General features: G+C 49.0%; 1 protein-coding gene across 3 annotated transcripts in view; it reads right to left on the bottom strand.

The window, feature by feature from the left end:
* Nucleotides 1-3,884: 3,884 nt before the first annotated feature.
* Nucleotides 3,885-14,186, bottom strand: part of Acvr1b (activin A receptor type 1B) — a 41,045-nt gene continuing 30,743 nt past the window's right edge. The window contains exons 7-10 of one of the 3 annotated variants that reach the window (XR_003845457.1): nt 12,869-12,993; nt 8,310-8,440; nt 6,174-6,838; nt 3,885-4,412 (exon numbers count right to left, since the gene is read on the bottom strand). Coding sequence is in view for 2 of the 3 variants with exons in the window: in XM_021216563.2 (XP_021072222.1) it covers nt 6,713-6,838; nt 8,310-8,440; nt 12,869-12,993 (382 nt within the window). In the remaining variant the exon portion in view is untranslated. Of the gene's footprint in view, nt 6,839-8,309; nt 8,441-12,868; nt 12,994-14,186 lie in introns of all 3 variants that reach the window. The other 2 variants (XM_021216563.2, XM_029547938.1) reach the window with 2 other exon arrangements.

Here is a 14,186-nt window from a genome sequence, read left to right as displayed (position 1 = left end):
TGTCCTGGAACTCACTCTGTAGACCAGGCTGGCCTCGAACTCAGAAATCTGCCTGCCTCTGCCTCCCAAGTGCTGGGATTAAAGGTATGCACCACCACGCCCGGCCCCCCTTACCTTTTCATGCACTTGTTCTTGAATGGTAACGTTCTTTTGACTGGAACCCCTCTGTTTCAAAATGTGACCCCCAACTTCCTCTCTCCTTTTTGGTCCCCAGTGCCCTGTCTGTCCTGATCATGTTATCTCCCTTCCTAAGTAGCTATCTATTCTGTAGGAGGGAAGCCCCCGGAGGGTCCTGTCCTTGCTTCCCTAAACACCTCACCAGCGGTTCTGGGATGCCTGGTGTATTATTGTTCTATAACAGAGAGTGCCCTGATCTGTCGTATCTTTGTACAATGTGGCCTGTTTAGATTAAGCACTCCTTGAAGCCAGGGGCCATGGCTTACATGTCTTTGTGTTCTGCCTGTACTTTAAGCCCTAAGGGTGCTCAGAAAAGACCCCAAATCTCACCTGTCCCTGAAACCTCTAGAGCCCACACCCTCATCTTTGGCTTCAAAGGAACATCCTCAAAAGGGTCTTTTGTTGGCTGGTCCCTGGACCTACCAGTTTACAAGGTTCTGCTGTTGGCTGCTTCACTCCCTGATGCCAGGACCCACCAGCTTACAAGCTATAGAGCTCAGTTTGGTCAAGTATCAACTTAGATATTTCTGTGAAAGAAGGTTTAGATGTGACTAACATTTACATCCGTAGGGTTTTGTTTGATACAGTCATTTTTTTTTGTAATAATTTGTTTTTATTTTATGTGCTTTGGTATTTTGCCTGCATGTATGTCTGTGTGAGGGCATCAGCTCTTAAGAGTTACAGATAGTTGTGAGCTGCCATGTGGGTGCTGGGATCGATGAGTTTGAGACCAGCCTGGTCTACAGAGCAAGTTCCAGGACAGCTAGGGCTACACAGAGAAACCCTGTCAAACAAACAAACAAACACCCAAAACTAACACCACCAACAACAAAAAAACAAACAAACAAAAAACAAGACAAGACAAAAAAGAATGTTCTCCCACAGTCCGTTATGGAGGCTGTGCAGGCTAATACTATACATCTGACAGCATCTAGAATCATCCAGAAACCAAGACTCTGAGCCCGCCCATGAAGGATTACCCTGGTTAGGTTGGGCTCTCATGTCTGAGGGATTACAGTCTACTGAGGTGGGACACCTCCCTGCCTGCTGTGAGCTACACCATCCCGTGGGCTAAGGTCTTGAACTGTGTAGAGGAGAAGCAAAGCCGAGCTGAGCATGCATCTTGGCTGCCACCCTGGGGTAAGAGCAATGTGACCAAGTGCATCCATCTTCAAGCCCCGCCACACAGACTGTACTCTCAAACCATGAACCTTTCCTCTTGCCTGCTTCTGTCAACATTTTGTAACTTTTGTGCGTTTTGTTTGTTGAGACAAGGTTTCTCTATGTAGCCCTGTTTGCCTCTACCTTCCAAGTGTGCACCACCAAGGCGGATAGCTAGTTTTTGTAACCAAGAAACAGTAACTAATACAAGGACATATTCCCAATGACCTAAAGTCCTCCCCACTGAGCATCCTTCTAAATTCCCACCTCCCGGTGCCACTGGGGACTGGAGACCTAGCTTTTAACATGGACCCTTCGGGGACACTTGTCTAAACCACAGCAAATATGGGTGGGTTTTCTACAGTTGAAAGCCTTAAAGTGAGGCACCCGGGGGAGGATTCCGCCCTTACATTCAAGACTGCAGCATCGGTTCTCCCTGGGGAGCTGGCCTGTTGGCCACTTTTCACATTATTGACTTGCTGGCCTTCTCAACAGACTCAATGTGTTAAAATCTCTTTCTCGGTCTCCCTCTAAACACGCCCAGTTATTCCCCTTTTTCTGTACAACCCTAGCGATACAGATACTGGCTTAATTCAAAGTCATTCTGCCATTCCCAGTCATGTCCCATCAGTGGCTTGAACCATATTACTCCTAATTTTGCTCTGTGTTTAGCAAGCAGATTCCTAGGACTGTGAAAATCCAAACACATATGGCTCAGGGGTCAAAAACTTCTGTGAAGCAAAATACCAAGTGATTCACCCTTCAAATGAGCCCATGCCTTTGGTGACACAGTAACTTTCAAGAGTATGCCAGAATGGCTGCTCTTCTGATTTTCAAGTTGGCAAAGCTGACTCTGAAAACCATGCCTAGGCCCAGGATGAGCAAGAGGCTGGTCAGCCATAGGATGGTCTGCAAGGTCAGGACTGAGGTCATGCAAACCTCTGAAGGAAGAAGGGATTAACAGGGCAGACCAACGGTAGTCTCCATATTTCAGCAAGGGTCTTGGGCTTCTGCTGTGATCTCTGGCAAGGGAAGTACAGTCAGGACACAGGACAAATTGATAGCTGACTGGGTTATTGGGGAATGTGGCGAACTTAAAGCAAACTTATATAGAGCAGTTACTTGACTTTCTCCTCGGCAGTCGCAGATGGGAGAACAACAGAAAGTCCTGGATAATAACCAGATCTCCTAAAACAGGAAAGGCTGGAACCGTGGACAGCTTCTACAGTGATATTGTAGTGAAAACTGAGGTTTTTAGGGGCTGGTGAGATGGCTCAGTGGTTAAGAGCACTGACTGCTCTTCTGAAGGTCCTGAGTTCAACCCAGCAACCACATGGTGGCTCACAACCACCTGTAATGAGATCTGACGCCCTCTTCTGGTGTGTCTGAAGACAGCTACAGTGTACTTACATAAATAAATAAATCTTAAAAAAAAAAAAAAACCAAACTGAGGTTTTTAGAATCCCGTGTGTGTTTTCATGTGCTAGTTTGTATGTGGACATTAGAAGACGATTCTGTTCCTGTCTTCTATCTCACCATGCAAACACTTTAACAAACTGAGTCCTCTGGAGGCGACACGTTTTCAGTAGGCCTTTGCTAACATTGATTGCTCCCTTCAAACGGTTTTACAGCTTTGTTGAGATGGAAAACCTGCAGAAGTTGCAAGTCCTTTCTACAACAGCAGTCTGCAAGTGGAGGTCATGGGCCTGGATGTTAGCACACCTGTGGTGTATGTGACCTACAGTCATCTGCAGGGACTATCCAAACCTGAGATTCCTACCCTAGCTCTTGTTACTTTGTAGCTCCAGCCCAGGTCTACAACATTTACACCTGGCCTGTTGGAACACGGTCCAAGAATAGAGTCATGTGAGAAATCTGAGTACATGTGAGAATGGTTCTTGGAATGTGCGTTGTGCTCCGCTCAGGTGAGGCGCACAGGTGGTGACTTCAGACATTCATTCATCACAGCTGGCTACAGTTACCTATCCACATGCCTCCAATGGGCAACGAAAGTGCCATGTGGTTTGAATTGACGAGAACTTTCCTCCAGTGAGGTTTCTTAACCCGAAGAGTATAAACCGTATAAACCGTCCGATGTTCTGACCAAGGTTGGCTGTTGTGTGAGACTCCAGTCCACCTCACTTTTAGGCTCTGCTCTCCCAGGCCCAGCCACCAACTAGATCAGTAATTATCCATGTTCTGAAAATCCCAGCTAAAGCTTGCACTCACCTCCGTCTCCTAAGAACCCCACAGCTCAAGAATCACACTTCAGTCGAGGCAAGGGAAGCAAAATTGGAGTCTCTTACATTGCCTTGGACAGAGGTACCAAGAATACCGTTCAAGGGCCCATGACTACCCAGAATCAAAATTCTTTTTTTTTTTAAAAACAGACCAAAATGCTAAAAGACCACACAAAGCCAGCCCCAGAAGACCTAATTGTCCAGGTCAGCAGTGAACATATTCTGCTCAAGTGCAGCACACAGGGGACCCAGGCCCCACTCCAGCCAAGCCCTGAGCAGTCATTACATATGGAAGGAAGACAGGATCAGAGCAGTTCTGTGAATAAAACTTTAATAATGTACAGCAGAAACTGGACAGGCTCGTTCTTATATTAAAACAAAAATTTCCTATATTACAATATATTTACATTTGCATACTGGAGAGGTAAAGTGTCTAAGTGGCTATTTTACAGTCCTTTCTAATAAATTGTACAAAAAACAAACAGAAGTACCGAGAATACCGTTCAGGGGCCTTGACGGCAACTTAGGAACGGGCTTAGACTTGGTCTGTGAATCCAGAACCCAGAGGTGCCGGTAGCCCTGTGGATCAGGGTGGCCTCAGGGAGCCAAACCACAGCTTCAGTTTCTCCCAACTCTCAGCTTAATGTAAAGAGTGATGGGGTGGGTGGTGGTGGGTTCCCCCAGACCTGCTCCAGGCTTCCTGAGAGGCGGGTGAGCTGAGGTGAGCTGCACGGAGCGCAGAGGTCTCCTGGGAGTTGTCCAGTGGCGTGGGGGTCACTGTAGGACTGCTGCTGGCACGGAACAGAGGCAGAGAGGACTCTACAGTTCAATCGCCTGTAATCACAGATACTCAGCTGCAGGGTGGTTAGTGGGAGGTCAGCAGGGGTGGGTGAGGAGGTTCCCCAGAGACACAGTTGGGACTCAAGGGACACTGTTCAATGGCCAGTAAATTGGCCCAAGGAATTAAAGGAAGATCCCTTTAAAGCAAGGAAAGAAGTTATATACCAGGAAATAAATAAAGGTTAAGAATATGGGGAGACCAAGGCAGGAGAAGCTGGAGGAGACAGTTTCCCTGCATATCCGCATGCCTCCCCTGGGAGGGGACAGGAGAGGCTCACAAAGAATACAGTCTCCAGGACCTACTGCTCGCCAGGGGCTTCTCCTCCCAAGGGGATACAGGCCCCTCTTCCAGTTCCTCAGTGGTCTTTAAGAACAGTGACTCTAGCTCACCAAGGCTCTCAGGACCAGCCATGAGCACGTCTGGTCTCCACAGCAGGTTCTCGCCCTTTCACATGAGTCCAATCCCTCCAAAGCTTGAGGGGTGGTGCCCAAGCGTGCGCCCCCCCCCCCCGGCAGCGCTCAGCAGGCTCGCAGCCCACATTTGCTGAGCAAGTATCTGGACAGGGTCCAACTAGCCGGGCAATGTGCAGAGGGCCGAGGGGCTCACGGGATGGGGTCGAGGGTGCAGGGAGGACGAGACAGCAAGACCCCGGGGAAAAGCAGCCCTCACTGCTCAGCGGGATCAGGCTCAGGTGCAAAGACAAGCGTTTCCAGTGACTGAACTATGTGCGGTTGAGTCTGGAGAATTTTTGTGTTTTGTTTGTTTTAGGGATTTCTTTAAAAACAAAGAGACTAAGAGGTAATTGTCACAGAGATGGTTCTCCTTTTACAAAACTTAACAATATTAAAGTTAAAATCCTGACCCTCCCCCCAAAATAAAATAAAATAAAATGAATTAAAATAAACCACTCCAGTTAAAAGTTATGGCTTCAAAGTTATTATATATCTAAGATATGCTGACCAAATCACCACCCACAGCCAGGCTTCTAGAATTCATTAAATACTACACTTAGGTTAAACACCATATTCAGCTCAGACCACTCTCCTCAGTAGGGACCCTGAAGTGGATGTACGCCTCTCCTTCTCTCTACCCTGATCAGATAATCCAATACAAGAAGCCCATGCAGACACCACCCTCCCACCCCAGCCTCCCTCCCCACGCCCTGCCTCCCCACCCCAAACCCACCACCAAAAATATACACTGCAGTTTGCAGAATCTGGGGTGGGACATAAACAGATGTTACATTCCAATCTGTGTCCTAAGCTCTGGCTTCAGATTCCTCGGCCCTTCCTCACAGCTGTCAAGGGAGATGCCCTTGGGCTGGGCTGGCTCACCTCCCATGGCCGATGCTGAAACACAGCACCCAAGACTTCCCTAATTCTCTCTCTGCTCATCAAGTCCCACTCATTTTGACCCAAAAGCCTCTCCTACCATGGACAAGTGGGCCAGCTTTGGTTCTGGTCTGAAATGGAAGAGGAGGGCCTGTGATACAGGGCGGGCAGGCAGCCTGCTGAGAGGAGAGGACCTCCCCGACTGACGGGGGCTGGGGACAGGAGACACCTAGGAGGGCACCAGGTCAACTACATGCTGCTCACAGAGAGAAGCAGCGGCACTCAGAGACAGGATGGCCACCACACCCTGGCCTACACATGCACAGAAAGCTCAAGCAGGTAAGTACACACACACACACACACACACACACACACACACACACACACGGGCGTGGCACAGACCAGGCACAATGTGGGACACACCTCGGCACATGCGCACTTGGCTGGACAGACAGGCAGCAGGTTGTGTCTCTAGGGGCAGTCCCTCCAGATGTCCATGAGAAGGGATGGCGTGGCTCAGGACTGCCTACGGGAAGGAGGGAGGACACTTCGGGTTCCTCTCAGTATCTTGGTGCCAGTTGACTGGTCCCTGGAGGAAAACCTGCAGCCCAGCAGGCCACGAGGTACGGGGGCTGCTCCTGGCGAGCCCAGCACCCTTCACCGATTCTGGCACCACGCCAGGTGCACTGGGCTCTCTGTACTTCCCACTGCAAGCAGTTTGAGTTGTGGCATCGAGTTGTCTACATGATTTGCTCACAGTCTCCATGCCATCAGGAGGTAAATATAAAAAGTGTCTGTCTCAAACCCAACGGGAGTGCGTGTCTCCCAGGCTCTGTCCCTCTTGCAGGCCAGGGCTCTGGCCAGAGGGCTGGGCAGAAACAAGAGGTAGGCCTCCACGGCGCTTGCACGGCGGCTGCAGTCATCCTCACTGCCCAGGTTCTTTGTGTAGGCAGAGGAACAGCTTAAATCTTCACATCTTCCTGCACGCTTAGCTGGGACAAAGTCTTCTTGATGCGCAGTGCTGTCAGACGGGCGGCACCATTGGCGTACCAGCACTCCCGCATCATCTTCCCCATCACTCGCAAGGCCTGTGAGAGACCCAGAGGAGAGACCCGCAGTGAGGGACCCCAGAAGCCTTGGCCGCTGGCACTGGCTCGTCCGATCCACCCCATGATGCTTTGAAGCTTTTTCCTAGGCTTTCCCTTCCTTAAGGGGCAGAGGTACAAGGGGGGGGGGGAACAGGCAGCAGCAAAGCTGGCTCTTCCCATCTCACCCTCAGCTAAACCCAAGGCGCCCAAGCACTTTGGAAAATACTGCTCTCTTATGCAACCACAAGCAACCGGTAGGCACTAGCTAAGAGGTGAGCCCTCAATCGGGTTCCTAGGTGCATAAACGCCCCCTAGTGGCCGATCTTTAAAGGTAGGGGTGTGCTCTCCTTACATGGGAGTCAAGGATGTTGGAAGAGGAGGCCCTAACTCTGAACGGGTTTTCAGAATTAGCAGAGCTGAAATCTGCCCAGAGTTGACCTGGAATGCTCTTAGCACAGTCGTAAGGCAAGTGTATAAAGATGTGCTGAGTGGCTTGACTGTGGTAGTTCCCACAGCCTAACCTAGAAGTAAAGTCAGCTGCAAATGTTATGTCTGTTTGTTACAATGAAGCTGCAGAAATAAAACAGTGTTGTGAGTGGAAGGCTGTGCCCCTGCTGGGAAGACTCTACTCTGCAGGACTCTAGGGCCTAAGTCAGTCAGGACCATGGTAACACTCTTCTTCCAATGCCTCCCACCCCATGTGCCCTCCACACTCTTTCCCCTACTCTTCTCTCCACACCCCTCCCCCACACACTCTTCCTTCCCCACTCCTCTATCTGTAGTTTCTACAAAGGCCTCTGTCTCACTCAGACCTGCCTCTTTTTGGGACACCCAGTCTGAATGCCCTAGCTGCATCTCCCTAGCTGGTGGCTTCAAGGCCACTTCTCTAGTTTGATAGGTCTGTTAAAGCCACCCTGAAGATAGACACCAGGCTTGCCCAAGGCCAAGGCCATTGACAGGTTTCCTCATCTACTTATTCTTTTCTGTCCTGTCTTGACTACCTCCCAATGGCAAGGAACTTTCTTCTTCTAGGCTGTCACCTCCAAAGAGTTAATCTACACAATGGCCAGAAAAGTGACCACAGTCTGAGGCCTCGGTGCCGCAGCACAGAGCTCGTGCCTCATGCCTGAAATGCCTGGATAGGAGGTGCTGTGACTCTGGGTGCACTATCTGCACAGGCATCTACAGAGCAGGGGCCAGGACCCTGTGAACAAGACGCTTACACATGCTGCCTGCCTTCCTCCACTTGCACCTGAAAGTGCCCATGCAGACTATTTTCAATGTGCCTGCTGCGTATGACTGACCTAGCTGTAGCACCATGATGATAAGAAGGTTTTACATTTTTGGATTTACAGATAAAGAATATATTCAAAGTCAAACCTGGGAGTTGACCCTTTTAAAAAATCTCTTTTTTTTTTTAGCAGAGAAACTTGTCAGATAAAGGAGCTACAGATATCAAGCGAGCTCCTACCTCATAACTCTGCCACCAGTTGGGGACATTGGGCCGTAGCTTCTGGTCACACACAACCTTTCGCATCTCCTCAATGGAAGGGTCGGAGGGCACTAAGTCATAATACGGCAGCTGATAGTCTTCATGGACTCCTAGGAGAGGAGAAAGCCACCTAGTCAGTGGCAGAAGGAGAGAGGACAGCCACGCTGTGTAACGATTTCTCACGGACACAAACCTGGGACCTTTGGAGAAGGCAACTGATCCCAGGCACAGTGTAAGGAGTGCACAGGAGCCCAGCACAGAGTAAGGAGTGCACAGGAGCCCAGCACAGTGTAAGGACTGCACAGGTGCCCGGCAAGCACAGCAGTCAGGGCATCTGGTTCTGTCTGGGCATCTGGCTCTGGTATATGGGAGGCTGGGGCAGGAAGACTGGGTTCAAGAGAGTCTCATAACCCCATCTCAAACAGAAACAAAGCAAAAACAAAACTTGACAACTATAGGCCCCCAAAGTCTTTAAGCTTAGGAACTATCAGACCCCAAAAGCTGCCCAAAACTGGTAAAATCTAAACTAGACTAAGAAATCTGAAAGGAACAGTTTTTTTCTATTTTTCTCTTATTATTTTATTTTGAGACAGGGTCTCTCTACACAGCCCTCTGGCTGTCCTCTGGCTGTCCTGGAGCTCCCTAAGTAGATCAGGTTAGACTTGAACCTGGGTCCTTCTGCCTCCAGCATGCACCACCCTGCTGAGCAGGAACTCATTGGTTCCTAACAATGTCAGGAGAAGAAAGCACCCTCCCTTGGCTGCGTGCTGAGAGTGAGCTGTTACTCTGGCACCCTAAGTCCAGAGGGAAGCAGATGGCTCCTGTATGTCCTATTTCAGGCATACACTGTGGCAAACAAGCAGATATGTAGGTAAGGCTTCTGTTTATTATCTTTCCCTTTTCTGGCTGAAGACAGGGTCTCATTTTGCAGTTTAGGCTGACCTTGAGCTCTCAGAGGTGAGTAGGCCAACATATCCTGTGGCAAGGTCTTTCTCCACAAGAACAAAAGCAGTCAACTCATTGAAGGAAAGGGACCCTGAAGAAATGCTGCCATGTTGGGTTTTAGCCTCTGTCACTCTGGGTTTGTAAGTGGTCACCCTGGCTGTCCGCACCACGGAGGGAAAAGACTGCTATTCTGCACTTTGTATTAGAAGCCCCAAAGACTGAAGCCACGAAACATTTTTGCACCAAATGAGCAAAAAAAAAAAAAAAAAAAAAAAATCTATAACCCAGATATGACTCTGAACTGAAGGCTCATACTACTAATTCACAGGAAATGTCAGGCCCAGGGGGCATGCAGACCCCACAATGTGTGGGGTGCAGCCTGGGAAACTACAGGACATTTGACTGGGTTCTTCAGTAGAGCAAAGGGAGAGGGAACGCGCAGGGAAATTTAAGACTGAGGAGACTCGAGGTGTGCCACTAATGGTGGCATCAGGAGAGACTTGGGGTATGCCACTGATGGTGGCATCTGGACTCTGACTTGAATTCGTGTGTGCTCACCCTAGGCAAGCTCTCTACTACAGATCTACGCAGTATCCCAGGGTCCTTCTGTTTTGAGATAGGGTCTTGTTATAGCAACCCACTTGTTCTCAAGCTTTCAATCCTCCTGTCTCATCCCCCTGGGTACTAGGACTGTTGGACTGCACCATGGCACCCAGGTGGCAGGCAAGGGCTCTCCCCCAGCAGCCTCTGCCTCCTGACGGCCTCACTGAGTTCTCTGGGGTCTTGGCACCCAGGTTGCAGGCAAGGGCTCTCCCTCCCAGCAGCCTCTGCCCCCTGACGGCCTCACTGAGTTCTCTGGGGTCTTCTGCTTGTAACACCCTTGTTTCAGCATCCTGGGATTCACTCTTAAAACTAACTGTAGTATTAATTCTTATCCTTTACATTTATACATAAAAGAACTCATAATAAAAAGTTAAGAAACCCAAAGCTGAGCATAATGGGATCAACCTTAACCCTGGTCCTTAGGAGCCTGAGACAGGAGGACTGAGACTCTAGGTTAGTCTGGGGCAGAGTGGGAGCTGTGTACTCTTCTCACTTTTACCCCATCCAAAAAGAATAGCCTCAACCCACGGCTGCGCTGCACTAATGGGACCAATTGCTGAGCTAATGGGATCCGCTGCTGCTCTTCCAGGGATCCACTATTGCACAGCACAAACGGGATCCACAGCTGCACTGTACAAACGGGATCTACTGCTGCACAGCACTAACGGGATCCACTGCCATGCTGCACTGTATTACTGAGCCATCCCTCCAGCACTATGAGGTAAGATTTTTAAACAGAGAATTTAACTTGGCAATAACTGGGTGAAGCTCATGCCTTGGCCTGTAGAGTCTCAGCTCTATGACCTTGCACAAATTACTTAACCTTTCTGTCATTTTTTTCATCTACCAAATGAGTATCTGCCTTTATGGATTTGCAGTGAAGATGCAAAGTGAGCACATGCAGCCAGGGTAAAGACATGCTATAATCATGCTGCAATCATTACACATTTAGCCCTAGTTTTCTGTATAGCTTGAGAAAGAAGATACATACGTATTCACAGTTTAAGTGGCAGGGCTGAGGAGACAGCTCAGTGGGTGTAGTGCCCTCTGTGTAAGCGTGAGGGGCGAGTTCAGAGCTTCAACACTCATGAGTAAGCTGGGGGCACATCATCTGCAAGCCCAGTGTGGGACCCGGGGAGCACCTCAGCCATCCAGTCTAACTCACGGGTCAATTGGGATGCCCTGTCTCAAAAACATGAGGTGAACTTTTGGTCTCCACACGTATACACATATGCACATACATCACACAGAGTTTCTAAAAAGACCTGTAGACATAATGTTATTGTGCACTGTGTAAAGGTTACCCTTGTGTTTGTTATTCAAATGCTGATTTCTCTGCTCTCATTTCTTGTTTCAATCTGGACACAGCAAGCATTGTAATGCTTATGTCTAGAATCTCCCGTCTCAGGATTGTGTAAACAATGCTTACCATTTATTCTCTGCCTTGTCAATGAATGCAGACCACCTAATGCCTGGGCAGAAGGGAGAGGAGGATGGGATATCCACCAGCCAGGGGGAGGGGAGAGAAGGAGAGAGAGAGAGAGAGAGAGAGAGAGAGAGAGAGAGAGAGAGAGAGAGGCAGAGGCAGAGACAAACAGACACAGGGAGATTCAGACTGGGGTCACAAGGAGAGGGCCTGAAAAGACACCATGAGAAGAAACATCTGAAGCAGAGAGAGCTAGAACAATATATTAAATTGCAAGTATCACAGAGGGTGACAGGGGAGGTGGGGAGGCGGCCAGGTTAGCATGGAGCTAACATAGATCATTTAACTGCCCAGTATTGAAGAGAACCTTGACATCAAGCTTGGCTTCTCTGTGTGGTTACTGGAAGGTCAAGAGCTACAGCTATCACATTAACTTACTGTTTACACTTATATTACAAATAATTCATTTTACAAAGATCCTTGGCAATTTTCTCGGTAGAAAGAGGGATGCTGGTGCTTATACTATGTATACTAATATATACATACTATATGAATTCTAGCAGGACCACTGAGCTGCATCCAGCTCCAGGATCTCCAGTCATCTTTACTTAGTCACACACAAGCATCTCCTCCATTACTTGGGTCTAACATCATAGACAGAAAAGGGCAGGACCAGAGAGGAAAGGCCAAGGGCTGGACAGGCTCTGGAACTCTCTCATCACCACATGGGAGAATATTTGGAGGTCATTATAAAATAACATAGCTGGGTAGTGGCCGAGCACACCTTGGACCCAGCATTTGGGAGCAGAGGCCAGCTTGATCTAGAGTGAGTTCCAGGACAGCCAGGGCCATTACAAATAGAAACCCTGACACACAAACACACACACACCTAAACCAAACCAAAATAAATAAACCAACCAACCAATGAACTTGTCTCCTGCTAACCCTGCTGTTGCCCCCTCACCAGGCTCTTGCATGAACATGCTACCAAAACTGTCAGGATCTGTTTTTTAATTATGAGAAAAAACATTTTAAGAAAGTCCTAAGCACTCTTGCTAACCAAGAAAGTTTTACTCTTAGTACTAGGAGGAAATAGCAGGGCTCCCAGAGATGTGGCTAGGAGCACGTGAGAACACGTGAGAACACAGGAGAACACGTCAGAACAACCTGCCTCTGACTCACAAGGTCCCGACCTGTGTGCATCTTGTCTTTCACTGCGAGTTAATCATACAGTGTGTGAGAGGAGAGAGGCACAGGAAGGGGGAAGGGGTGGAGAAAAAAGAGGAGAGAAGGCAGAGGGCGTAGAGACCCCTCCAGAGCGGTCATCACAACGAACAGCACCGCTCAGCACGTGGTCCCAGGGCTCAGGTATGCAGGAGTCTCGCCCAGCATGGACAAAACCCAGTGCATCCCCAGCCCCAAGCAAACGAACAATGCCAAGCTGGCCTCTCAGCACAGCTGCCTCCAGACTCCAGCCCCAAGCATCCCACTGGCTGTGGAGAAGCGGCACTAGCACCAAGGGGTAACCGATAACGCTGGAAGCCAGAGTGGGAATAGAAGGTACCTCCAGAATTGCATCTTCTCGCAATCTCCCAGTACACAAGCCCGAGGGCATAGATGTCAGCACACTTGAAGGAGTCAAAGTGCTTCATGTTGATTGTCTCATCAAGGACTTCCGGAGCCATGTATCTGCAACGGGAAGAGAGAGCTATGCAGACACCGTGAGGACGGTTCTCATCAGAGCGCTGAAGCCGAGCTCTTGGGGGAGCAGAAGCAAGTCTGTCTTCTACTGCACAGCCTTTCTGGATTCAAGTCTACGTGGTTCAGCACTGACGACTGCTGTTGGAGCCTGTCTGGAGTTCTTGGCACAGGCTGTTATGGGACCACACAGACAGTGACAGGGAGACGCTGCTGGAGCCTTCACTTTACTGAGGGGACAGTGATGGGATAAGCTTAATTTCATACTCACTTTCTTTTGTAATCTTAACCTGACTTCAGACAGGTGAAAATAATTCTAGAGGTGACTGAAATCACACGTAGTGACTGAGCAGCAATCTTGTGTAATTATGTGATGTAAGATGCCCCGCCTACACTCTGGAGCCTGGGTAGATGCAATCTCAGGTCAAAAGGACAAACACAGCAGCATAATTAGTTCACGGACATCCAACTCACAGACCCTCTCCTCCATTCACCTCCATCCTATCATGTCAGCTATATAGTTCCTTCACGTCTCAGTGGTGTGGAGAGTAGGCCACACCCCTTCCAGGCCACACCCCTCCCAGGTGCCCCAGTTTCAGCCTAGATTGGCTCTGCTCTAGGATGGCAAACCTGGTCTGAAAACTCCAACAGAACACACTGTCTGCTTCAAGGGGGCCCACTCTGCAGGTACCCTCTACACCGCAGCGTGTCCCCGGACCCCACCCAGGTCTGGTGTCTACCCTCCCCAACCCTCCTTCCAAATCTTTTTCATTTTTTTGAGCAAGAGTTTCTTTATGTAGCCTTGGCTGTCCTAGAACTTGCTCTGTAGACCAGGCTAGTCTCAAACTCAGATCTGCCATTTTCTGCCTCCTGAGTACCGAAACTAAAGTGTGTGTGAGCCACCACATCCAGCTTCTTTATATTATGATTATGATTATTATTTTGGTTTTCCAAGACAGGGCTTTTCTATGTAGCTCTGGCTACCCTGGAACTCATTTTGTAGATCAGGCTGGACTCAAATTATAGAGATCTGCCTGCCTCTGCTTCTTGAGTGCTGGGATTAAAGTTGTGCATCATCACCTGGCTTTTTTTTTTTTTTAATCTTCATTATTTTTATTAGTACTGGTCTCTCTCTCTCTCTCTCTCTCTCTCTCTCACACACACACACACACACACACACACAC

This window comes from Mus pahari, chromosome 17 (assembly GCF_900095145.1).
Source record: "Mus pahari chromosome 17, PAHARI_EIJ_v1.1, whole genome shotgun sequence".
Taxonomy (NCBI): Eukaryota; Metazoa; Chordata; class Mammalia; order Rodentia; family Muridae; genus Mus; species Mus pahari.
The sequence above is the reverse complement of the archived record's forward strand: the minus strand, read 5'-3'. Positions and strand labels throughout refer to the sequence as shown.